Here is a 26,501-nt window from a genome sequence, read left to right as displayed (position 1 = left end):
CAAAAGGACCCTTGCAAGGAGGCCAGGTTGGGGCTAGGTCATATAGTCCTCGAGCTGGGAACAAACTTGAGTTTTGTATCTGCCCACAGGCTGCCTCTTGGGCAAGGATGAAGAAATGGGGGAGTTCAGACTCAGGGGAGTCTGAGGACCTGCCACCAGAGAATTCCTGTCCAGATACTCTGGATGGAGACCCTAATGCCAGGTCGGCTCCAGGCAAACCCCACGTCTTCCCCACGACCAAGAGCCGCAGCCGGCTCTTTGGAAAGTGTGACTCGGAGGAGGCTTCTATGGACTGCTCTTACGAGGAAGGCCTACCGGTCTCCTGCCCGGCCATCACAGTCAGCCCTGTTGTCATTGTCCAGAAGACTGGGGATGGCCCCACCTGTGTCAGGTAACCAGCATCTGGATTCCTGCCTCCTCCCCACAAGGAACGCAACTGGTTCAGCTGGCTGAGGCCCTGGCCATAGAGACACTATGTAGTGCTCTGGCTTACAGGCTGAAGGCCACAGAGCTGGGGAGTGATGGAGACTTCAGAATGGGTCTGCTCCAGCATCTGCACTCATAGGACCTTCAGGACACATGGTCACCAATGGATGCTGGCATATATGCTGATCCTAGCTGATCTCTAGGTGTTCAGGCCTAGAATGCTCGCCAGCCCGCTTGCCTCTTCCAAGACAGCACATGGAGGGCCCACGGCCTGGCTGACTTCTGGGGCAGTGTGAGGACAATTTTCAACTTAGCAGGGACCAGCCAAAACCCTGACTCCAGCTCCCTCTAGGGTACTGCCTCTGGAGCCCCAGCTCCCCAGCAGGCAGAGGGGTGAATACTTGGGTATTAGAGGAAGTGGTGGTGTCAAACACTTTCAAACAATGCCTACAGACAGGGTGGGGACATAAGTGGGGCACATATACTCCCCTGTTTCCTGTTTCATCAGTTTCCTGGATGGTCATCTAGATAGAGGAGTGGGTTTTTGTATCACGTTTTTTTCCCTTTCAATTTGCCTTGGGGTTTTGTCATGCTCCCCAACAAGTTCTGAAGGCCTCAGGCCCGAGGGGTGACCAGAGTATGAAACGGAGGTGTTTTCTGACCCACAGGCAGCTATTCCAGGACTCTGTCCTTGCCAGCGCCGAGAAGAGCCTCAAACTCTATGACCGCAGGAAGATCTTCGAAGCCGTGGCTCAGAATAACTGCCAGGAGCTGGAGAGCCTGTTGCTCTTTCTGCAGAAGAGCAAGAAGCACCTCATGGACAGCGAGTTCAAAGGTAGCTCCGCAGAGGGCTGGATTCCCAGGATACCCCTGTGCCGTGCCCTTCTCTGATCCCCCACTTTGTCTTGCAGACCCGGAGACAGGGAAGACCTGTTTGTTGAAAGCCATGCTCAACCTGCACAATGGGCAGAATGACACCATCCCCCTGCTCCTGGAGATTGCCCGGCAGACGGACAGCCTGAAGGAGCTAGTCAATGCCAGCTACACAGACAGCTACTACAAAGGTGAGTGAGTCAGCATGATTTTGCCACAAGTACACCTGGAGCCAGGAGGGCACTGGCATGCTTGGGCAAGCCTCTGAATGACTTACTCTCTGTCCCAGGCATGGAGTTGTTATCTCCTGGTCCTGGGGTCCCTACCTCCCACACCCACTGGCTTGGTTTCTCCTGGTGCTGAGGGTCACATCCTTCCCTCTGTGACCTTAGAGTTTCTTCACCTTGGAAGTCATAGCCTCCCTCTCTGCTACTATTCCTTACCCTTGGGCGATTTTGATTCCTTTACCTCCCAGTATGGTGTTCCCTGTTCCCAGGAGTCTCTATTCCTGCCTCGGGGATTCTCTGGTCTCCCTTTGGGGATCCTGGCCTGGCCTCCTCCAGTGGTGGAGGTCATCAGCACTTTCTGCCCAGGCCCTCCCCTAGCATCCATGCGAGCACCCCTGCAGTGTGCAGACTGTGAGCACACCAACAGCACACATCCTCCACAGGCCAGACAGCCCTACACATTGCCATTGAGAGGCGGAACATGGCACTGGTGACCCTCCTGGTGGAGAACGGTGCAGACGTCCAGGCTGCGGCCAATGGGGACTTTTTTAAGAAAACCAAAGGACGGCCTGGCTTCTACTTCGGTAGGGAGACTATGTGGTAGACACTTGGCTTTTTGACAATCGCTGAGGGGAGGTTTGGGACAGAGATAGAGGGTGTTAGAGACTGGGTAGTCCAGGGCTCAAGCCATCTATTCCTGAGGCTGACCATGTGCTTGTTTTGGCCACAGGTGAGCTGCCTCTCTCCCTGGCCGCTTGCACCAACCAGCTGAGCATTGTGAAGTTCCTGCTGCAGAACTCCTGGCAGACGGCAGACATTAGTGCGGGGGACTCGGTGGGCAACACAGTGCTGCATGCACTGGTGGAGGTGGCTGACAACACAGCTGACAACACTAAGTTTGTGACAAGCATGTACAATGAGATTCTGATCCTGGGGGCCAAGCTCCACCCTACGCTGAAGCTGGAGGAACTCACCAACAAGAAGGGGCTGACGCCACTGGCCTTGGCCGCCAGTAGTGGGAAGATTGGGGTAGGGAGGGGGATTTGAGCTGAGCTGAGGGTGCTGTGGGAGGGGACTGCCTACCTCACTGTGAGTGCCTTACATCACCACCCTGTGAGCCCTGATGCTGTCACAGCAGCCTGTAGGGATAGGGGTGAGAGGCTGTTAGAGTGAGCCAGATGAATTGTGAGAACTGAGCAAAACCCAGCATTGCACATTTGGCCATTTCTGATTTCTAACTCTGAGCATCGCCAACAAGACATGAGGAGAGGGTGGGGTGCTGGGACCTGGGGATGGGGGTGAGTTAAGCTGAGGGTGAAATGGATGTGATCAGCCAGGTGTGATTAGGTATTGGCTCTCATGTGGCTACAGTTGGGGTCTGAGGCAGTGGGCAGGTTGATCTTGATGGTGGTTAGGAGGCCACTGGATGGTGGTGGGTGCTCTCCTGGTGCTTGGGTGCAGTCTCCAACTGGGTTGGGAAGCAGAATCATTCTTAAATAAGAGGTGGTGGCCTAGTGGGGACATAGCCCATGGTGGGGCTCTAGGTTGGTCTCTAATAGGCTCTTGTATCCCCATGACAGGTCTTGGCCTATATTCTTCAGAGGGAGATCCAGGAGCCTGAGTGCAGGCACCTGTCCAGGAAGTTCACTGAGTGGGCCTATGGGCCTGTGCACTCCTCGCTCTACGACCTGTCCTGCATTGACACTTGGGAGAAGAACTCGGTGTTGGAGGTGATTGCCTATAGCAGCAGTGAGACCCCTGTGAGTGGGCCAGGACTGGGACCGAGGGAGGGCTTCTGGTCTCACCATACCCCAACCCCACCACCACTGCTGGTCCAGCTCTGTCTTTCCATCAACGAAAACCTACCATTTGGGGCCCTGTAGCCTCATCACCCACTTTCCACCTACTGAATGTTTTCCTTCATCATATAGACAATATGCAATGATATTCCCACAAAAACTTAAATATTTCAGAAGCACATAGACAAAAAGAATCCTCCTCTTATCCATATTAAAACATGTAACTTCATTTTGTTTAATAAATAGGATCATACTATCCATTAGCAGAACAACCAGTTTTTTCACTTAATGGTGTGTCTTGTAGATAATTTTATATTAGTACATATGGGTTTGCCTCATTAAAAAAAAATGCTCCATAGTGTTCCATAGTAGGAATGGAGAGATGTCCATAGATGGGTTATTTAGAATTATTTCCAGGTTTTTGCTACTGCAATGCTACAGGCCACTTGGCATGGTTCGAGAATTTTTCTGTGAAGGATACATGTACATTTTAATATTTTCAAAACTAGTTTTTTAAAACATTAGCTTTCTTTAACTAATTTTTTTAAACTATTTTTTTTTTTTATAAAACAAGTTATAAGTCTATGGAGCCAAAAATGCTGTCTCATTGATGTCTTAATTTTAGTTTCTAGATTACCGTGAGGTGGAGCATTTTTTCATGTTTATCAACCATTTGTACTTCTTTAGTAGATCTCCTGTTCATTGTCCTTTGCTATCTCTTCTACTGGACTGTTTGTCTCATCCCTTTTGGTTTGTAGATGTTCTCGTTATAGAACGAACGATCCTCTATTACGTATGTTGCAAATATTTTATTCTCTCCCAGTCTGTCTCTGTTTACTTATTTTTACTGAGATATAATTGACATATAACATTCTATTAGTTTCAGGTGCTCCCCAAAGATACTCAAGAAGATGCTGAACAGGGATCTCAGTGGGGAGCTCAAGCTTGGGCTAGGGTTTGGGCTTGATGGCCTGAAAAGACTAGGATGACCTGAATTTGGCTCATACATTCTAGGGATACTGAACTTTAACAGAGATCTCCTGGATATGAGATTTTTTAACCCAAAGCATGCTTATAATTATGGTATCCCAGGCACTGGCAGACCCACTGCAGGAAAGGCTTTTTAATTCCCTTCAGTCTCATGCATGGTTAATTGCCACTTCTGCCTAGGTAGCCTGCCTGAACCAGGGCTGGAAATGTGAGAAATAAGGAATCCAGAGGCCCTTTCCTGCCTGTCCTCAGCCTTCATGCCAGACTCTGCCTGTGCCAGCCTCTTTCCCTTATTGTGGGAATAATGAGGATGTAGGCACTCAGGAGTGATTATTAGAAATAATGAGCATAGAATGTTGGGCAATACTTGTGATTTCTTAAGCATCAGGGGCACTTAGGGTCACTTGTTTAATTTTACCCCTCATTCACTTTAGCACAGGGTACAGTGAGGCCCAGAGGGTGGGCCCCATGGTACAGATCTGTGACCCTCAGCTGCTCTGTGGGCCTAGTGCATGGTCATGCCTGGTCCTCTGCGGAGACGGGTGTGAGGAGTACCTTAGGCTGATGCAGTCTCAAGCCGGTTTCTGGCAGCAAAGTGAGCCTCACTTCTCTCTGTTCCCCTTAGAATCGCCACGACATGCTCTTGGTGGAGCCACTGAACCGACTCCTGCAGGACAAGTGGGACAGATTTGTCAAGCGCATCTTCTACTTCAATTTCTTTGTCTACTGCTTGTATATGATCATCTTCACCACGGCTGCCTACTACAGGCCTGTGGAAGGCTCGGTGCGGCCCAAGGCTTGGGCCTTGATTTGAAGGAGGGGGGAGAGGAGATGGGAATTTCATAAGACCCTCAAGACCTCAGGCCCAGGCCAGCCCTGCACTCCTCCTCAGCTCACTGGAGAAATCAAAGGATCACCTGGAGTTCCTTATATTCCTGTGCTCAGTCCTTCCTCTCAGAGTGTCCTGGGGACCCACTCCATCTCCTGTTCTCAGTTCCTCTTTTACCCTCCTGGTTCTGTGAGGCTGAGGGGGAGTACTAGGTTAGAAAGAGTGCCAAAAGAGGGCTCAGGAAGCAGCTCTCCGCTGGGCTGGGTATCCACAGGGTCATGGGACGGCATAAGCCCCAAATCTGTTGCCATCCTGCTTGCTGCCCACGTTTGTTCACTTACTACCTCGTTATTCATTCCCTGGACATATACTTTTGAGTACTTCTTCTTTGCCAGGCCCTGGGACATCCATCAAATCAGCTTAAACCAGACTTTTTTTTTTTCTCCAAGGGAGCTGTAGACTCCCTTGAGTTTCTGAATTAAGTCCCTTCTGTTCAATCGTCAAACATTTAATTTGCTGCTTTTATTTCCAGGGTGCCTTGCTTATAAATTCGATTTAAAAACTCGACTTTGTAGTTTGGTGAAACCTGATCTCTATCTACATGTTAAGGCATTTAATGACTTCATTTTAAGAGAAAATAGAAATGTACTAATAAGATAAGCTAGTGAACTAGTGCTTTTGCAACATCAAAGGCAGGCTAGAAGGAAACCCACTTCAGAAAATGGTGGCTGAAGCACAAAGATGACACACACATGTGTGTGGGATGTCTCTCCCTCCACTATCCATGGGAAACTTTTATAGTTCTGGGGGACCAGGGTTTGCCATAAGCTGTGGGAGCAGCAGGCAGCATGTGGCATCAGGTCTGTAGAGTGCCTCCACCTATGCCATCACCCTCCTCCCAGAGGAACTCTGGGCTGGGACATTGTCTCGGAGACAGCACAACACTGGAAAGCCTCCAGGTGCCTCTGCTTAGCACCCGAAGGCTTCCACTTTGGGAATCATGTTCCACAGAAGGGCCCCCATGAAGATGTCCCCATAATAGTGCATTGTCTTTATTTCTGTCTCTCTCTCCTGGTGGAGGCTGAGCCTTTGCGCAAGAGTTGGGTCTTAATCACAGGGCTTGGCTTCCAGTAAATGTCTGTCAAATATATGAGTGAATGGACTCACTAACTTTTCTGTACCTTACAGCCCCCCTTCAAGCTGAAAAACACTGTTGGCGACTATTTCCGAGTCACTGGAGAGATTATTTCTGTATCAGGGGGAATCTACTTTTTTTTCCGAGGGGTAAGCATTCTCTTCCACACTGTGAGTTTCTATTGTCACCAAAACAAACAAGCGAGGAGACTCAGTGCTTTTTAATTCATTGGACAGGTAGGACAGGTAATGACTCTACTTGAAGAGCTAAGAGGTGCACAGGTGAAGATGAGAGCCCTCCAGGCAGTCACTGTTGGGGGTGCGAGTCTGTCCAGTGGGTCCCTACAGGCATTCACTCTTGAAGACAGGCAGTCAGGGCTCTCCACAAAATGTAACAGTTAATTACAGAAGTAGAGGAGAAGCCTCTTATGAGATAGGATCATGATTGATAGTTGTTTAATTAATCAAAACAGTCCATTAAAGCTCAGGATAATGAAAGAAATCTACCCATATATTGGAACCATTTTATTTTAACTGAAAACTCATAGGTGCACATTCCTTGGCTATTCTTCTAATATATGGGCAGTCTTTTCTTTGAATATGGGACCCATGTTACATGTACAAATAATTTTAAATTATTGTGATTTTTTTTCCTTAATCTTTCTGATCTAAACTATACACAATTTTTTTTTTAGTAACTTACTTTTAAGGAGTCTTTCCAAATCATTGAACTGTCTTCACAGAAACAACTGTCTTTATTTTTGCACTCATCGTTTATATGATAATAAAGTTCAAAGCCACAGCAGTAAGTACAATGGGCAAAAAGCAGTCTTGGCAAACACAGGATCAACAGGTGTGAGGTTAGCGGAGTGTGTGAGTGTCCTGGAGAAAATCTCCTAGCTGTTAGCATTCATCAGGGCTGTGGGCATCAATCAGTTAGAATGTTTTCAGGGAGTAGAGAGCACTGGTGAATCTGGTAAGTTCAGTGGAGGCAGATTAAAGAATTTTTACTTTAATGCATACTTAAAGAAAATTAGGGGGAAAAAGCACAAATTAGAGAAAAAAAATTGCTCAATCTCATCATTCAAGTTCAGCAACTGATAACATTTGGTGATTTTCTCTCCTGTCTTTACTTCTAGGTAGAGTTGTCATGGCACTCTCTGTTTTTAAAAATTGCTCCTGACCGAGTCACATAACATTACCCCATTAGCCTGACCCAGGCTGTTCCACTCTCTTCATAATCTCTGTTCCGACACACTTCCATGGTGTGTCATTTAGGAAGCAATTATGGGTACTCACCACTTAGCCACATCTAACCTTTCCTGGACTTTTACTCTATTTACCTGCAGATTCAATATTTCCTGCAGAGACGGCCATCATTGAAGTCTTTGTTTGTGGACAGCTACAGTGAGATACTTTTGTAAGTGACCCTTTGACTCATGCCTCAGTAGCAGACACCATCTTTTGGCTTAGTCCTGAGGTTACAGCAGTCAGCTCTGACTCATTCTCTCACATACACTGGGCCTAGAATTCACAAACATGTTGAATGATAGAAGGCACTCAACATATGTTTGATGGGTGAATGAATATTGAGGGTCTACTTTGTCCCAGGTATGAACCAAGTGCTAGGGAATGCCAGACCTGTTTCATAGGCTTATGTGGTTTATAGTCTGAGTTAGATATACCCTTGTTCATTTTTTCTATCCTTTTTCCCTATCTGTCTTACATTCTCTGAATTAGCCCTGGAATACCAGAAAAAAGTAGACATGGTTCCTGCCTTCCAGGAATTTCCAGTCTTTAGGACAGAGTTTCTCAACCTTGGCACTATGGACATTTTGTACTGTATAATTCTTTGTCATGGGGGGCTGTCCTGTGCATCGTAGAATGTTTAGCAGTATCCCTGGTCTCTGCCCACTAGATGACAGTAGCACTCTCCCTGTCCCCAAGTCTTGACAAACAAAAATGTCTTCAGATGTTATCAAATGTCCCCCACTTAGGGAGGGTACAAAACTGCTCCTGATTGGGAATGACTGCTTTCTGGGTAGTAAAAACACAATTACAAAAACAAGGTGGATGTCACATGGAAACTTCACAGGGAAACTTCATAAAATAAGCTAGAACCTTATGAGGTTCCCTTGAGGGGCCCAGGTTCCCAGGAGGGGCCTTCAGACAGGGAAGGGTCCTTCTCCTGGGATCTCAACTCATGACCTCTACTCTGTTTCCTTCATTCCTGGGATCTCTCTCTTTCTTCCTGGCAAGTGCAAGAAGTTGATTTCTTACCCTATTTCAGCTAGCTTGTCCCTAGGACTTGTAAACCCCATCTTTTTACATAATCTTGAGAGACTTACGCTTTAGCCCCAAAGGGCAAATTCAAGGGTAGGGTCTATAGGTTTAGCACAATGCCAATTTGCTTTATGAAGAAAGGCAGTGTTCTCCTACAGAGTGTTATAACAATAAACTTGATTCTATTCTTAAGAAGACCCATTGTGGGCATGTTAATTTTTTTAAAATTTAATTTCTCAAAGCTACCCATATAAATTGGTAAAAATTTAAAGAGTACTAAAAAGCTTATAGCCAATATAGGAGTTCCCCATCATAACTCTTCCCATTCCCTGCAATCTTCTTTCCCAGGGACAATCACTTCCCATTATTTTAGTTCTTTCTTCTGATGAGGTAGATGAGGATTTAGCATCCTTATACTGTCTGGCCCTTTGCTTCCCCTCCTCTAGCCTTCTAGTATGGTTTGCAATAATTTTTTTTAAGTCAGTATTTAGTATTTAAATTTTTATGTATCTGTAAATATTATTTGGTTTTGAGCTTCACAATATCTTTTCTTTCTGTTTCTCCTAAGGCTAATAGTTATTTTGTTTTCACTTGTTCAGTTTTTTCCATACTCATTGTTAATTCTTCCCATTTATCTTGAAGCCTCTCAGTACAATTTTCCTCCAAAATCAATGATGTAAATTATATGATCGGATCCCTCAATTTTTTTTTCTTGAGGGATCGTTCCTGGAACACTGTTCTCTCTAACCGGGCTGGTTGCCCTCTGGTTCTGCTGCTTAGCTGTTATTCTGGAACTTTTCATTGCTTTCCTCCCAGGTTAGAGTTCCTGTCTCTTTCTTAATTTCCTCCCTTATTTTATCTGAGCACATCCTTCAGTATTTTCATCTAGTGAAAAAGATGACATAATGATAGAGGGCACAGTGATGACAGTTGATTCTTAACTCATGTTGCTCCAATATGTACTTCCAAGGTGTCATCCCTTTTTCACTAGCACCTTGGAGACCCTTTTTGCTTCTCTCCTGAGTTGCATTTTTTATTTTCTGAACACTACATATTTCTCCTTCTAGATTTATTTCCTTATTTTTGGGGAGAGCATCCTCAACCAAAGAACGAAGCCACATAGTGGGAAAGGGAAAAGTAAAATTTCTTTTAAATCTGGCACATCTGAAAATATTTTTACTATTCCTTTGCATTAGATTGATGGTTTGGTTGGATGTAACATTCTTTCAAATATTTGAAGATTTTTCTCCATTGTTTTCTTGCTTCCAATATTATAAATGACAAGTCTAAAGCCACTCTGATTCTGGATCCTCTTTTAAGACCTATTTTGGTTTTTCGCTTTGTAAATCTATAGTATCTTCTTTTTTCCCCTTAGTATTCTGAAACTCGTGTCTTGATTCGGGTTTGTTTTTATCCACAGTTCTAGACACTTGGTGGACTCTTTCAATCTGGAAATTTGTGTCCTTTATTTTTGGTATATTTTCTCGAGTTATTTCTTGATCTCTCTTCTGGAACCCCTATTATTCATGTAGACCTCCTGACCTAGTCCTGAACTAGTTCTTATATTTTCTCACTTGTGTTCTATCTCTTTATCTTTGGCTCTTCTTTTTGGGAGATTCAAATCAACTTTAATTTCCAATCCTTCTATTTAGTTTATTATTTTTGATATTATATTTTTAATTTCTAAGTGCTCTTTTAAAAAATTCTGTTTCTTCCTTGTTTATAGCACTCTATTCTTTTTTATGGATCCAATATCTTCCTTTATCTCTCTAAGGCTATTAAAATAGTTTTTGGTAAATTTTTCTTCTTTTGCATAGTTTTCATTTCCTCCAAGTTATTTGCTTGTTTCTCATTTGCTTGTTTTGTTCTCTCTTTCACATTAGAGACTATCCTCAAGCTATTTGGAAATCTTTGATGTCTGCTCATGAGTAAGAGTAAAGGACAGAAAAGATGCTTGGAAGATCTTAATGTGTGAATGAGGTTTATAGATTTTGAGCTTCACTATAGGTCGGTCTAGATAAACCATTTATTGGAGAATATCCAAAGTCAATCTATTGGATCTTTTCAATCTCCTACTAGGAAGGAAGAAGTTTGGCTGCTGGCTTTCTGAGAGCTGAGTGAAGAAGAGGGCTTTCTGTAATCTATATTATATAAAAATCACATGATCTCTTGTTTTTGGTAAACACCAATGCTTTCATTGATATTTGATAAAACTGGGTCCGAAGACCCTCTGTTTTATCCTCTTCAGAGACAAAACCTCCACTCTTCCATATTTTAGGTCCTTCTTCCCCTCCCCTCCAGAGGTCCCTAAGTGTTTTGAGGCTCCTTGATTAAAAGAGTTGGTTCTCAGGTTTCTTTACTACAATTCAGATTTGGCCTTCTTGGGTCTACTAAGTTAGTTTCCATTTATCCACTGCTTCCCAGCTTCCAAAATTCGTATGCGAGGACTCCGTTTGTCACCCAAGGCAACTCTTTACCTATTGTGATTGGTTTCCATTTTTATTTTGGCCAAGGTTCTGCAAATGTAGAGGGTTTTCTTTGCAACAGAACTCCAATTGATGAGCCATTGTATTGATATCAGTTTTCATTAGACTCACATCAACACAGTAGCAGTTCTTTGTTGGGTTCTCTCACACACATGAGAGGTGAGGTGTTCCATGTTAATGCAGCTGAGGGTACTCTCAGGAGGAGGCCATGCTGAATAAGGAGGCCTGGGATGAATAAGTAAATAAGGATCACTGAGCAGACCCTGTCATAGGATCATCCAAATGTTCTCCATCCTGTCTGGGACTTTGACTTGGGCAGCCTCCACTGGAGAAAGAGGCTGAGGACATTTTCCCTGGCTCTGCTCCTGAGTTTGAGGGTGTGACTAGCAGACTCTTCCTGTGGTTTCCCAGGAGAGTATGCTTGTCCCTCCTCATGGGCCTAGGCTCTCCGTTGTCCATCAGGCTGTTTTCCTGGGGACTGAGCGGGAAAGTTTCTGGGGCTAAAGCAGTGTTTCTTAGCCTTTTTTTTCATTACTGCCTTTTTAGACAATTTTTTCTGATTGGCCATCTCGTGAAATTTTAATACCACATATATGCTGTATAGCTGTTTATGTACTGTATTTATATCTGTGCTTTTTGTATATAGAGAATAAGATCCTTCTTGGAGGCAATGTTGCTCCCACTGAGAATCATGGGATAAAAGAGGCTGGACAGCCAGCCCTAGCTCCCACTTTGGCCTGCTGTCTGTGCCTCTGAGAGGCCCAGATGAGTGGGGTCTTCCTGTCTAGGGGGGTGCCAGGCCTTCTGGGTGACCTTAGACAGAGCTTCCTGTCCCTCCACCCTTAGCTTTGTGCAGTCACTTTTCATGCTGGGGACCGTGGTGCTGTATTTCTGCCACCTCAAGGCGTACGTGGCCTCCATGGTGTTCTCTCTGGCCATGGGCTGGACCAACATGCTCTACTACACCCGTGGCTTCCAGCAGATGGGCATCTATGCTGTCATGATTGAGAAGGTGGGTGCCAGGGCCCAAGTGGATTCTCTATAGAGCCCATTTACCTTATGGATGTCTGAGACTCGGTCCCACAAACTCTATCCATCCTCTGTATTATCTGGGGAGGTGCTGCTAGTTTAGCTCAAGACCCATTTTCCCAGCTAATTCTCCAAGAATCAGGCAATCCGGCTGTGACTCAGGTTTGGGGGCTTCTCTAACACTTGACTCTGCCTCCACACCAGGTCCCCTCTCCCACCAAAATACAGGCCATGGAGGAGCTGTGAATGACTCTCTCATGAAACCAAACCTTTCTGCATGTTCTCCAATTCCACCTGGGCTCAAGATTAACCCCTAGGCTGACATAGTCCCAGTTCTTCCCTCAGCCCTACCTGGGCCTGGAGTTGGTTCTGATAAGCCTGCTTTCTCCTGCAGATGATCCTGAGAGACCTGTGTCGCTTCATGTTTGTTTACCTTGTTTTCTTGTTCGGGTTTTCCACAGGTAATGAGCTGGGTCAGGGCTGGTGGGAGGAAGGGCTCCTGCTCACCTCAGCTTCCTGAGGACTCTGCAGGGACTGGGTGGGGAGGGGCCCAGTTGGGTGTGTGTCTGCGGATGCCAGAGTGGATGGACAAAGAACACACCAAAATGAGCAGGAGAACCTGGAAATGTTTTTCATAAAGCATTTCTAGTAATTTTTGGGGTAAGAAGTGCTGCTTGCCTATAAGATAGCTGCATTCTGGCTAAGGTTTTTTTTTTTTTAACTTTTAATTTTGATATTATTTTAGATTTACAAAAAAGTTGCAAGAATATTACAGATAACTCTCTATACACTTTCCCTAGATTCCCCAAATTTTACCACATCTTTAAATCACTTTTTTCCCCTGCTACACACCAAACACATATACATAGACACACGCACACACACTACACACACTTAAAAAACCTGAGAATAAGTTTATGATTAGACATGATCAGCCCTTTACCACTAAATCCTTCAGTATGTATTTCCTAAAAATATGGGCATTCTCTTACATAAACACAGTATAATGAACAAAATCAGGAAATTAACATCAATACAGTACTATTAGCTAATCTATACCAACCTTATTCACATTTCACCAATTGCCCTAATAATGTCTTTTATAGAAATGAAAATCTCAAATCTTGCATTACATTCAATTGTCATACCTTTCTATTCTCCTTCAATCTGGAGCAGTTCCTCAATCTTTCATTGTCTTTTGTGACCTTAGCATTTTTAATGAGTAAATGCCAGTTTTCACAATATCTCTCAATTTTGGTCAATTCCCTCATAATTTGATTCAGGTATGCTGTTTTGGTCAGAATATCAAGGGAGCAATGTATATCTTCCTCAATGAATTGTATCAGGAGTCTCACACTGCCTGTTTGTCCATTTCTGGTGGTAACTTTGATTATTTGGTTTTGGTGAATCTGCCAGATTTTTCCACTGCCAAGTTATTACCTTTCATTTTGTGATTGATAAGTAATTTGTGAGGAGATGCTTTGAGCTATGTAAACATCCTGTTTTGCATCAGACTTTTATCCAATCATTTTGGCATCCATTGATTGATTTATTTGCACCTGAATTACTTAATCCCAATGGTTGTCAAATGCTGATATTCTAACTCCATCATTCCTTCTGCATTTATTTGCTGGTATTCTATTGTAAAGAAGAGCTTTCCATTCTTACATTTATTTATTTACATAAATATAGCCTCATAGATTCTTTTTTGTTTTTGTTTTTGTGGATTTCACTTTGTTACTTGGGTTATAACTCCTTACTATCATCATCTATTTTGATGCTCAAATTCAGGGGTCCCCAACCTCCAGACTGTGGACTGGTACCAGTCCATGGCCCATTAGGAATCGGGCCACATAGCAGGAGGTGAGTGGCAGGCCAGCAAGCAAAGCTTCATCTGTCTTTGCAGCCGCTCCCTAGTGCATCACCTAGCATCACCACCTTGGCTCTACTTCAGATTATCAGGCATTAGATTCTCATAGGAGCACTGGTCCCTGGTGCCAAAAAGGTTGGGACTGCTATTCAAATTGTCAGAGAAATCATCACTGGTAGCCTCTTCCAGCTATCTCCTGTGCTCTTTCGACGCATTGATATAATTTTTTTGAGCATCTGGGTCTTCTTTGATCCTCATCTGAGTCTTGCAGTTACATAGTTCACATGGCCCTCCCCTGTCCCCACCCTATAGCCTGTTTCAATTTCTCTGTCTGGGAGTTATGGGCAGCTTTGACTAGGAACTTGGAGTGTCAGGAATCACCATGGGCTCTGGCCTCTTGTCTGAAGGCATGGCTTAGTAGCCATAGGAAGGGATTAGGCAACTGGGTTAGTGGATACACTGGATATGGAGCACAACTGCTACAGAAGCTCTCAGGCTCCAGACTACATTTCCCACAGAAGAATGCAGAATGCAGCAAGAGGCCAATCTGCTCTGAGATGCTTAGCCCCCATGGTTCTGGAATGGGCTGGCCCTGGGCCACCCTCTAAGAGGCACAGGCAAACAGAGTGTGTGACTGAGAAAGTGAATGAGGATCCAGGGCTGACTTGTAAGATTAGGCGGGTTGTATATTGCACAAAAGCTGGCTGTGTTTACATGGTACATATAGATTTGTATATATTTTTTTTAACTTTTTTTCCTAGCAGATGATGACAAAGTTCTTATTGTAACAAAATAGTATATTATGACAAATTTCTGGTAGTTTTGAAGAAAGGAGTGCTTTTAAAAAAAAATTCACAAAAATATGCTACATAGCCAAGCAGTGTTTCTGCTGCAGACCCATCCTGGGGTATGTCAGGGGACCTAGGGTCTTGGCTTCCATCCAACCACACCCTTCCCTCCCTATGCTCTACAGCGGTGGTGACACTGATTGAGGATGGAAAGAATGACTCCATGTCGGTTGAGCCCTCATTGCACAGGTGGCGGGGGCCTAGTTGCCGGCCACCTGACAACTCCTACAATAGCCTGTACTCCACATGTCTGGAACTGTTCAAGTTCACCATCGGTATGGGTGACCTGGAGTTCACCGAGAACTATGACTTCAAGGCTGTCTTCATCATCTTGTTGCTGGCCTATGTGATTCTCACATATATTCTCCTGCTCAACATGCTCATTGCCCTCATGGGTGAGACTGTCAACAAGATCGCTCAGGAGAGCAAGAACATCTGGAAGTTGCAGGTGTGTGGTTTGGTGGGGTGTGTGCAGCAGGAGGGTGTCGGCTGCTTTGTCTGCTGCTTAACAGCTGGGTGCATGGGCCCCTCCAGGGTTTGAGAAGGTGGCCAAAAGGCCAGCCAGGCCTGGAGGATCAAGCAGCAGCATCTCCCTCAGTCAACTCCCTTCTGGCTCCTCCCCACAAGATTTCCCTGCCCAATGTCATCAGCTTGTTATCAGTACAACACATAGACATGGTGTTTACTGTGGGCTGGGCAGCCCGCAAAGGGAGGAGATGGAGGGCTCAGTACCATCCATGTGGTGCCCGTCTCAGAAGAACTTGATCTAGGGTGGGCCCTAGAGACGGAACTCAGGGGTGCAGTTAATATGAGGCAGGTCCTGACAGCTGCATTTTTGAGCCACTCTGTCCACCTCTGCCTTCTCAATGAATAATAAAAGTATTGTGCTTATTAAGTAGCACCGACTCTATGCCAGGTACTGTTCTAAGTGTCTTACTTACATACTCTCATTTAATCCTCACAATAATACTATGAGGCAGATATTATCAGTCTCCCTATTTTGGGATGAAGGCACTGAGGCAGAGAAGATAGGTATCTGTGTCAAAAGCGACTAATAAGTAGCCCAGCCAGGAGTCAGCCCAGGCAGTCTCATGCCCACTGTCCTGCTCTTAACCTCTACACTATGTTGCCTCTTCATGAACTCCTCATGGAAAGGTCTGGGGCTGATATGTTCCACATTGCTCATAGGAGCTGCCACTCACCAGCAGTGCCTAGGCAGATGTGGGGCTGGGTGGGCTGAGCTTCCATGGAGGATGCGCCCACCAGGCTGCAGAAACAAGCCTGGTGTAGAGGGCACTGCAGGTCCTACTAGGAGGGGCTGGGCCTGGGAGAGACCCTGGAGAGGCTGATCTTGGTAGCCAGCACTAGCACCCAGGGGCAGTGCCTGGATGAGCCCTCTGCCCCTCCACCCTATGTATCTTCCCACAGAGAGCCATCACCATCCTGGACACGGAGAAGAGCTTCCTTAAGTGTATGAGGAAGGCCTTCCGCTCAGGCAAACTATTGCAGGTGGGGTACACACCTGATGGCAAAGATGACTACAGATGGTGTTTCAGGTAATGCTCAAGCAGGAATCAAAGCCTGAGGAACTTAGGAGCTCAGCTGTGAATATTAGGGACTCACCCAGAACCAGTTGCTGGTACAGAGGCCTGCCTTAGGGCTTACCTGTGGGCATGGGGACTCACCTAGAGCCAGCTATAGGTACAGGGGCTATTCTAGGGCTTAGTGGGAGCATGGGAGACTCACCCAGAGCCAGTTGTGGATACAGAAGCCTGCCTCAGGGCCTCTTGGGGCCAGTCATGATATAGAGGACTCTCCCAAGGCCAGCTGTAGGTACAGCAGCTGCCTCAGTGTTCACTTGTGGGCATAGCAGACCCACCTTATATCTCAGGTGGTGGGACCCAGACATTACATACTTGAAAATGAGATGTCCAGAAGGGGTCACCTGGTGATCAGGGTCAGAACCAGGAATCCAATATTAAAGTCCCTGGGCCCCATGGTGTGATCAGAGAAGACATCTTTGGAGGTGGTATCCAAAAGGCAGGCCCCTCTTGGCTCTCCCCCATCAGCTATGTCTCCCCATCCTGGTCTGTGGGCTCCTTGGGATTGGCCTGTGGGGCCAAGCCCTTGACCTGGGAAGCTAGGCATGACTCTTAGGTCACCAGCTCTCTGCTTCCGCATCTCCTCACTCAACAGGGTGGATGAAGTGAACTGGACCACTTGGAACACCAATGTGGGCATCATCAATGAAGACCCAGGCAACTGTGAAGGCATCAAGCGCACCCTGAGCTTCTCTCTACGGTCAGGCCGAGGTGAAGTGTGAGGGGAAGGGTGCCATGGCATGCTGGACAGATAAAGCCTTGCAATCCCCCACTCCTTGCAGACCTTCCTCACCCTACAACCTGGGTGCTGCAATAGTCCTAAGTGTCAACCACCTGCATACACTCAGTCATGGGCACTCTTGTGTGCTCTTACGCATGCCTGCACAGCTGACTGCTCTGTGTGCCCATGCATGCTGGCTCTGCCAGCAACCCTGGCCCAGGCACCTGTCCTCATTACCCAGAGGAAGCAGCTCAGCCCACATCCATCCACCTGGATGGCCAGCCTTGTTGTGGGCTGTCCTGTCTCCTCTGCCCTGTTCCTTACACCCAGAGTCTGTGCTCAGCCCTGAAAGGTTTAGAGACACAAACAGGGACATGTGAACACTCACCTTGTGTGACCAGGTAGGCAGAGGAGGGAGGAATGGGACAGTAAAGGGTAAACCTTGAGTGGAAAAGTCCTGCGGAAAATCACTACCAGAAAAAAAGTCCTTTACCAGTTAATGACAAATATTTAACAGTAGACATTGAATTAAAGGTTTAATTGAAGATATTTACTTAAAAATTAAGCTAATCTAGCTTATACTGAACACATTTTGAATTACTAATTCTTTTAGTTACTAATTTGTTTTAGTTTTTAAAAATTTGTGGTAAAATATATATGACATAAAATTTGCCATTTTAACTATTTTTTAAAGTGTACAATTAGGTGTTATATTAATTATATCCACAATGTTGTGCAACCATCACCACTATCTATTTCTAAAACTTTTTTATTATTTCAAACAGAAAAACTCTGTATCCATTAAACAATTACTCCCTATTTACATGCCCTGCCTCCCACCCTTGGTAACTTCTCTTCTACTTTCTATCTCTATGAATTTGCCAATTCTAGGTACTTCATATAAATGATATCATACAATATTTATCCTTTTGTGTCTGGCTGAGTAATACTCCATCATATGTTTATATACAGTATATCATATTTTATTTATCTATTTATCTATTGATTGATATTAGGTTGTTTACACCTGTTGGGGATTTTGAGATTCTTGGATCTGTACATCAGTATGTTTCATCAGAGTTGGGAAACTATATATATTTTGCTTTAGCCTCCCATCTTCTGCTTTCGGAACTACAATTACATGTATATTAGATTATTTGATATTGTCCCATAAGTTTTTGAGGCTTTGTTTGTTTTTCTTCTTTTTTTTTCTGTTTCTCAAATTTGATAATTTCTATTGATCTGTCTTCAAGTTCACTGACCCTTTCCTCAGGCATCTCCAAACTGATATTAAGCCCATCCAGTGAATATTACATTTCAAGTATTGTGCTATTCAGTTTTAAAATTTCTATTTGGTTCTTTTTATAGTTGCCATTTCTCTCCTGAGATTTTTTAGCTATTCCCTCATTAAGACTATAAATATATATTCTTTGAAAATATTTATAACAGCAGCTTTAAATTTTTTGTCTGCCGAATCTGCTAAATACAGCATTTGGGCCATCTTGGGGTCAGTTTTTATTGACCTTTTTCCCCCCTGACTATGAGTCACATTTTCCTGTTTCTTTGCATATCTAATAACTTTTAATTGTATGCTGGGCATTGTGGATAATATGTTGTAGAGACTCTGGATTGAATTTTTGTTCTAGTTGGCAGTTCAGTTACTGACGAATCACCTTGAACTTGTGTAGGTTTAGTTTTAACCTTTATTATGGTAGATCTGTAGACACTACAAGATATTTGTCAATCTCATCAAACTTGTGGGATTCAGCCTCTAAACTTTCCACTGAAGAGCTTGTCAGGGCTTGTTTTCAGGCTTTGTTGAGTGGGTCTTAAGTTAAACCTTACCCTAGGGCATGCAAAGTAAGTAGGGCATTTTTAGTATTTTGTCTAGATCCTCAGAGTAGAAAAATGATGTTAAGGAGATCTCTCCACTCTGGCTGGGCTGGATCACCAAGATCTCTTAGTACTGCTTGGTTTTTAGCATCTCTGTCCTACTTTCAACCCCATAGCGGCCACTCTCTCTGGTAAGCCTCATACATTCTCACCCTGTGCAATCATAGCCTAGCTCTCAGCCAAAGACTTGGGAGAACCCCACACCAAAGACTTCTGGACTTCCACCCCCTAGCTTCCTTCTTCCTGTTCTCCCATGCTCTGTCCCACAGGCTCTAGCTGATTCAGCTACCCAAACCTCTGATCTCTTCTTCCTTAGCTCAGAAGCACTTCCGTGCTCTGCTTAGATTTTATAGCTCACTTCCCTGTAGTCAGAGAACTTGCCTCTAATCCAAACATCAGGGTGACCAAGGGTCTCACCTTGTGAATTTCACTTCTCTCAGGTATTGTAGTTTTTCACTGCCTGTGTCGTCTTATGCCTGAAAACATATGGCATATATTTGCTGCATATATTTTATCAAGAGGCTTTCTTTTGGAAAACTACTCAAGGGCTTCATCAGTTTTCCCAAGGGCCTCCTGCAATCCTATAATTTCCCCCACGATTCTCAGTGGAGGACTCCCTGTATCATTTCATACTTACTTCTTATCGATGATCTCTTCTTCAATTGTTAACTGGTCTACTTTGTTACAGTCTTTTAAAGATGGCTTGGCATGTGATTTGAGCAGTTTTCTAACATTATTCTTATTGATTTCATGAAATCTCACATATTTCACAAGATTTGCTGTTTCAACTTGCAGTTGATTTACATTATGTTTGCATGACATAGTTGGATGTTTATAACATTGCACATTCACTGTGATATTAACAAAGACATCAACCTGATGGCAGTGATGTATGCATTCATGTTTATTGGGATGGGGATGGGGAAGGGTTAGAGGCTCCCTGATTTCATACTTATACTTACTCAGCAAATATTTCCTGAGGATTTATTTTCCTATACAATTTTATAACAGTGTAAACTTCAGTATGAATAGTCAGATAATTCAGATAACAAACACTTCTCCCTATCTACATGGTACATGGGATTGGGAAGAAGTAGGGGAATGCATGAAGGGCTCAGGGAGAAGTGGTTAGTAGATGACCTAGGGAGAGCACATGAGGGGCTTTGAGGGGGTCTCAGCCTCAAAACTATGGGAAGTACGCACTGGGAACTCCATATCTACTTTGAGGACCCTGGAGCTGGAGCTGGGCCAAGCAGTACCTGAGGCTGGATGTCTCCACCTCCCAGCCAGCCAGAAGATGGTGTCTCAGTGAGCACCTGGCCTGTCTCTCCATGGCTTCCTCTTGTTTCTATGCCTGGGCTTCGTAAGGGATCCTCCATCAGCCACTGGTGCTTGGTGTCAGACTCAAGTTGGGGATTAGGCCATTGCAAACACTAGGATTTGGACAATTCATCTGGAGTGGTCACAGTGGGCCCAGCCTCTGGCATTCTTGGTGCCTTTGAGATCTGACTAGTGTTGGAGATCAGCAGTAGGGCCTGAATCGTGGCCTGAGTGTGGAGATGTGGCCAACCAGAGGGCTTGGCTGACCATACACAGCTTTCCTGCCTGCCTGTCATTTCTCTAAGGTAGCCAAGGGCTGTAGGTGGCTGTGAGGGTGACAACTGGGCCCTCCTCAGTAGCTTCCTAGAATTACGGGCCACATGTGACATCCCCATTTGAGGCTCAGTGTCACCGTGATTCCCTTGGCGTTGTTCCCAGGACCCCATTGTTCATCAGGACCCCAAATCCTGATTCTTTGGCTGGTCTTCATTCACCCTACACCTGACCTGGTGTGGAGCCATTCACAGGGTAAGCCCTAGCATTGCTCTGTGTAGACCAGGGAGGAAATGGAAAAAAGAAAGGCAAACAATGGGCCCTCATGAGGCCACAAACAGGTCAGGGTGGGGTGGAGGAAGAGAATTTAAGGAGCTGCCGGAGTGGACATGGCTCCTTGAACAGCTGAAAGAAGAGGCACTGATCTGGGTGCCTCAACATGCCTGGCCTCCTTTTATCTGGAGTTTGGTAAGGCCAACAAATGAATGTTTGTTATTGTTTTGCTGCAGCCAAGGCAGTAATGATGTTTTACCCTTCAGTTTCAGCGAGAAACTGGAAGAACTTTGCCCTGGTTCCCCTCTTAAGAGATGCAAGTATGCGAGAAAGGCAGCCAGCCCAGCCTGAGGAAGTTCACCTGAAGCACTTTGCAGGGTCCCTCAAGCCAGAAGATGCTGAGGTCTTCAAGGATCCTGCTGCTTTAGGGGAGAAGTGAGGAACCCCCAAAGGGAGCTTTCAACACTGTGGGATTTAGGATAACACACCATTACTGGAGTCTGTGTAGGGAGCACCCACGCTCTCTTAGCAGCCTGTCCTGCTTCGCGCCTGCCCAGGTGCCTTCCTAGACTGCACTGGACGAGCTGTGGGAAGCACTGATGGATGCATGGGAAGAGATAGTCATCCAACCCTACTATCCCCAGGTGGATCTGCTAACAGGAAAGGATCTTGCTTTCAAGGTTTTTCTGACTTTATTAAACGTCGTGAATGTTAAATCTCTACTTGGCCATATGTGGTGCCCCTGTCTTCTTCCATTTTATATCACTTGAAGTAAAAGTACATGAAGCCCAGGAAAACGCTATTTAGAACAAAACTCTTCCTTGATATAAAATGCTGAAAGCCTTTTCTGCATTGTGCTTGCTGCCTCTCCTGACCAGAGCAGTCTGGGGGTGATGTTTACTCTTCAGAGAAGGTAGGGAAGCTGATTCCATTCCCAGCTCTGCCAGAATCATTTTTTTTCAGTGTGGCTTTATCCTTCCATGAGACATCACAGTTCCAAAAATATCAGCTCTATTGCTATTCAAATGAAAGTCCAGACCAATGTCCCAAAGCCATGTGGCAAGAATTTTTTTAATAATTTTCCATTTGTAATGAGCATAGTCCTGCCCCACTATAGTAGTACATACTTCTACCTTTATCCATCCTGTCATCCATCAAACAAATAAACATATATATATGTATATCATATCAAGTGTGAACTTAGTGCTGGCATAGCTAATTGGCTCTGTGCAGTCTGTGTGCAAATGTGTGTGTGTTTGTGTGTGCATGCACATGCATGCACATGTATATGTGTGTGTTCTTTGCATGTGTGCACGTGTGTGTATGGACTACCCCATGCGACCAGGAGCCTCGGTCACCCTTTAATTGTTATCCATGGGTGAAGGCACTCCTTCATGCATACACCTACCATACACAGCAAACTATGGGCCATGGGCCAAATCTGGCCTGCCACCTGTTTTTGTCAACAAACTTTTATTGGAACACAGCATGGCCATTCATTTCCATACTGTCTATGATTGCTTTTATGCTACAATGCAGAACCGAGTAATTGTAGCAGAGAATGAATAGCCTGCAAAGCCTAAAATATTTACTATCTGGCTCTTTGCGTAAAAGTTTTCTGACTCCAGCTTCATGGATGAGAATTCAAAAAACAATGATCCAGAGGAGCTGTCCCAGGCATCAGTGGTGGTGTGTTAATCTCTGTGGAGTGTGGAATGAGCTGCCGAGTTATGGAATTGTTGGATGTTAGTTCTTGGAAACACGGATGACATTAGCTGAGGCTGGGGCTTCAGCTCTACCACCAGAAGAGGGACCCCCTCCTCCATGTTCCCCAGAGTCATATCTGCCTCACATATGAAGCCTGACAGAGGAGCACAGGAGTTTGTTGACAAGGTGTGAAGTGAGCTGTGGCCAGACCACAGCAAATGAGCATAGAGGAGGAATACTGATGGCCAGAATGTATTGAACGTTTATACGAGGTATTTGATGTGCTTTATCTTTCAAGCCTTTTAGCAGCCAATGGAAAGCTATCATTAGCTCCATTTTATAGATGAGAAAAATGTGGCTGGGACAATTAGTAAGCCAGTAAACAGCATTGCTGGCATCTGAATCTAGGCAGTCTGACTCCAAAGCTCAGAACTGAAGTGTAGGTCCGGCCTTCCTGGCAGAGCATGGGCTGGGTGTGCCAGCCTATCCCAGGGTCAAAAGGGAGATGTGAGAGCTTCTTGCTTCCTTTTGTGGGCCTGGAACCTCTTGCTTAACCTATATGTAGGCCTTCCTCAGAAAGTGTCTTGTAGATATGGGATATCTGTAAGTTTCTGCAAATTAGATCAACTTGCCATCTGACTCAGAGCTGGAAGGAATCTTGTGGGTATATTTTTGTAAGATGAATGATCACAACGTTTTGTGTGAAACGAGGTGGTTTAAGGAGAACATACCTGCAACTAGTCAGGTTCTTTTTTGTTGTTTTTTTTTCTGTCACTGTTTCTTTATCTTTCTCTGTCTCCATGTGCTCCACTCCATCGCCTGGAGGCAAGATGAGCCACAACCCAGAATCTATGATAGGTAGGTTTCCCCATTCTATCCCAGACTCATCTTGCCCACGGGAACAGGTGTGCAATTCCTGAACATGCAATTTCTGAGTGACGTGGAGACAGGTAGCTCCATCTCAGCCTTGCTCCACCCCCTTCACTGTTGTAGCCTGAGCCAGAGGGAGGGCACAGAGTCTTCCCTGATACAGGTGGCCAGTGCAGTTTCTGGAAGAAGGAATTAGTGTAACAAACACAATAATAGCTAATAGCTGTCACCATTTATTGAGTTTTTTTCTGCCCTCTGGGACTTGTTCTAGCCCTTTCTGTGAGTTCTCCCATTCGGTTCCCATGGTAGCTTGGTAACTTGACAAGGTGAGTTTATTATGCACGTTTTACAAATGAGGAAACTGATGCTCTGGAGAATGACTTGCTCAGGGCCATACAGCCAGAAATGGGTGAGGCTGTCTGACACCAAGGTCCATAATTTCTGGTGGGAGCATTGAATGGGGATTTCTTCTGTCTCTGAGGGCTTTGAAGGATGGATACCTGATCCCAGACTTTGAAGGATGGATACCAAGTCCTGGGGCTGGACGCCTTTGGGTCACCCAGGCCAGCCTTTGGCAGTGGCTTTGCCTCCTGGGGTCAGGGCAGAATACCTGATGGTTCACTAAGCCTTCCCACCAGCCGGATCTCTTTGACTCCTCACAGCATCCTTGGGAGGTAGGCATTATAATTTCCATTTCTCAGTTGGAGAAACTGAGGCCTATATATATATAATGGGTAGCATCTAATACAGGAGAGGGAAGAGTTGGGATCAGAACTTTGGCCTTGGCACCTGCTGCCTCCCCGCCTTCTCCTGGGTCAGGGCGAGGCTGCTTTATGGGCATGGAGTGACTCAGGCAGGGCACGTGGGCGGGTGTGCGCTGAAGCTGTGGCTGGTGGGTGTGGCCTGCCTGGTGCCGAGGGCAGGTGGCCCAGCCAGTTCTGCCTCAGAAGCCTCATTCCAGCCATCCCTTTACCTGCGATGAGAGCCTCTTGCCACTTCAGCCACAGTCCCTCTGGGGGGCCTGGGGCCCAGAACATGCAGTGATCCCAGAGCAAGGACAGCCACTACCACTCAGACCTTACCAGGTGAGTTACCACATAGGCAGCTAGTGCCTTTCAAGGCCCTGGGTGAGCCTAGCAAGAGGATCTAAGGGGTCTTCAGGACCATGTCTGCCCTGTGTTGATAGGTGTTGAGGGGAAAGTTGGGAAGGAGCACGGGCCTTGAGCAGGGGAAACAAAGCTAAACTTGAGCTCTTGGCCACAGGTAGTGTGAGAGAGCATAGGTTCTGATGGGCCCAGGAACCTTTCCCTGAGATCTGGGATCTGGGAGAGGCAGAACTCTCACAGCTGTCCAGGGCCAGAGGTAAGACTCCTGTCTTCCTCAGCAGGTCCCAGGGATGTGGCTCTCTGGGGCAAGAGTGTGATAGGACTTCAGGATGGGGTGAGGTGGCCCCAGAGATTGAGAGAGACAGGGCCCAGACATCCCACGGGTGCTGCGCCAGCAGGCATGTGGTCTCCCTGTGGCTGTGGGCCTAGTCCATCTCCCAAGAAAGGCCATTCCAGTCAGTGTTAGGGCTTGGGAGACACAACCTCCCACTTTCCAGGTGAGGAAGCCTGATCTAGAGAAAGGAATGCTGGGACAGCGAGGGAGAACACAGGTGAGAACGCAAGGATTACAGGGTGACTCAGGGAGCTAGCTAATTACAGCTGCCACAGCCTCAGTCCAGAGTTTTCCTCCCCCTCCCCTGACCCAGCTGCCCAGGACTGCCCCACACTAATAGGCCCAGGGCAGAGTGGATGGAATAGCCAGTTTTCAGGCATGAAAGATGTAGGGTCGTTGGGGAGTACTCAGCCCATTTCATGGAATGAAAAGCAGAGGCCTGGGGAGGAGTGAGAGACATCCCTTTCATCCCTCTCCTTCACTCTTGGCCTTTACTTCTGTGCTTCTGGCTGCTTATGATTTTCTCTCAATGGGCTGCTCCACTGTCTGGCTTTGAGGCCCCTCCTCAGAGCCCTTCCTCAAGGTTCATGTACCCTGGGGCCAAAGGCCTTCCAAGAATGACTCCTCTCCAAGGCAACTCACTTTTAGTGTGTGTGGGGGGCGGGGAGGAGGGTGGTAGTGGAGGCTGTCTCATTTCCAATCCTCACTCCAGTCTGATGACAACTTGTTCCAGATACTCCTCCAGGAAGCTATCCTATTTGGGGCAGGATCACCAGTGGCCTCAGCTTCATCCCACCCAGCTGGGCTCTTCTTACAGAACTTCCCCAACCCCTGCAACCTCCATGACTCTGAGGGAGCTCTCTGAGGGCCACTCAAGCTAAGAATGGCTCCCATTAACTGCGGAGTCACCTCCTGTCCATACAGTCTTTTCCCTTGGCCATCTCACTCTGTATTACAGGCCAGCCCACCGGTCCACATCTTGATGGCCTTTCCAGCAGTCAGTCTCCTCCTGGCCCCCGGCCTCTGGTCTCCCTGGTGCCTCACACAGCCATTTCTCTCTAAGGTGGCTGTCTCTGTGTAACTCAAAGCCCTCCCATGTCCTCCACTGCCCTGGGGATGTGCCACAGCTCCTGACTGCTGTTCCAGGCCCTCCCAACCTGCTCCTGAGCCTCTTGCTGCCAGGGCTCCCCATGAATAACCCAGGCTTTCCACCCACACCAGCTCCTTGCCACTTGCTGAACTTTCTTGACCCCTTGTCTTTGCTCAGGCTGTCCCCTCTGCCTGGATTGCCCTTCCTCCACATAGTCCCCTGGGAAGGTGTATCAATCTCTCTTTCTGGCATCACCTGCCTAATACAGGAGTCAGTCATACTGAGCATCAATAAAGCAGGTTAGACCAAGAGGCTGTGTCCTCTGCCTCTGGGGGAGGGGGCTCAGCTTCTCCTTCTAGGTGGACAGACAGACATGAGTCTGGTTACACTTAGCTTTGTGTGGGTAAGAAAGAGAGAGAAATGATCAGTGTGTTAGCTGCAGGACCACCAGGATTCTGAGAAATCCAAAAACCCAAGTTTGTGTGTGTGTGCGTGTGCGTGTGCGTGTGCGTGTGCATG

General features: G+C 46.0%; 2 protein-coding genes across 3 annotated transcripts in view; both read left to right on the top strand.

Moving 5' to 3' along the window:
• Window positions 1–22,010, top strand: TRPV1 (transient receptor potential cation channel subfamily V member 1). The gene is made up of 15 exons (XM_039886379.1): window positions 1–391; window positions 1,095–1,261; window positions 1,338–1,490; window positions 1,970–2,110; window positions 2,257–2,555; window positions 3,107–3,286; window positions 4,941–5,099; window positions 6,333–6,428; window positions 7,628–7,698; window positions 11,894–12,059; window positions 12,471–12,537; window positions 14,920–15,242; window positions 16,223–16,350; window positions 16,991–17,106; window positions 21,142–22,010. The coding sequence occupies exons 1-15, from the start codon at window positions 108–110 to the stop codon at window positions 21,312–21,314; spliced, it is 2,523 nt and encodes an 840-aa protein (XP_039742313.1). The 5' UTR covers window positions 1–107; the 3' UTR covers window positions 21,315–22,010.
• Window positions 22,011–24,221: 2,211 nt separating this feature from the next.
• The window catches only part of TRPV3 (transient receptor potential cation channel subfamily V member 3), a 29,635-nt gene continuing 27,355 nt past the window's right edge, over window positions 24,222–26,501 (top strand). The window contains exon 1 of one of the 2 annotated variants that reach the window (XM_039886377.1): window positions 24,222–24,537. The gene's annotated coding sequence lies outside the window, so the exon portion shown is untranslated. The remainder of the gene's footprint in view (window positions 24,538–26,501) is intronic. The other variant, XM_039886376.1, reaches the window with a different exon arrangement.

The sequence above is a fragment of the Pteropus medius genome, unplaced genomic scaffold, assembly GCF_902729225.1.
Source record: "Pteropus medius unplaced genomic scaffold, Ma_sr-lr_union100, whole genome shotgun sequence".
NCBI lineage: Eukaryota > Metazoa > Chordata > Mammalia > Chiroptera > Pteropodidae > Pteropus > Pteropus medius.
This window is presented reverse-complemented; position numbering and strand designations above follow the sequence as displayed.

What these genes read in the sequence shown, in the direction of transcription:
- TRPV1 (XM_039886379.1), top strand. Translation starts at nt 108, where the DNA reads ATGAAGAAATGGGGGAGTTCAGACTCAGGGGAGTCTGAGGACCTGCCA. An exon ending in ACAGGCCTGTGGAAGGCTCG is followed by an intron (nt 5,100 to 6,332) that starts GTGCGGCCCAAG and finishes TGTACCTTACAG; the next exon opens with CCCCCCTTCAAGCTGAAAAA. An exon ending in TCTACTTTTTTTTCCGAGGG is followed by an intron (nt 6,429 to 7,627) that starts GTAAGCATTCTC and finishes ATTTACCTGCAG; the next exon opens with ATTCAATATTTCCTGCAGAG.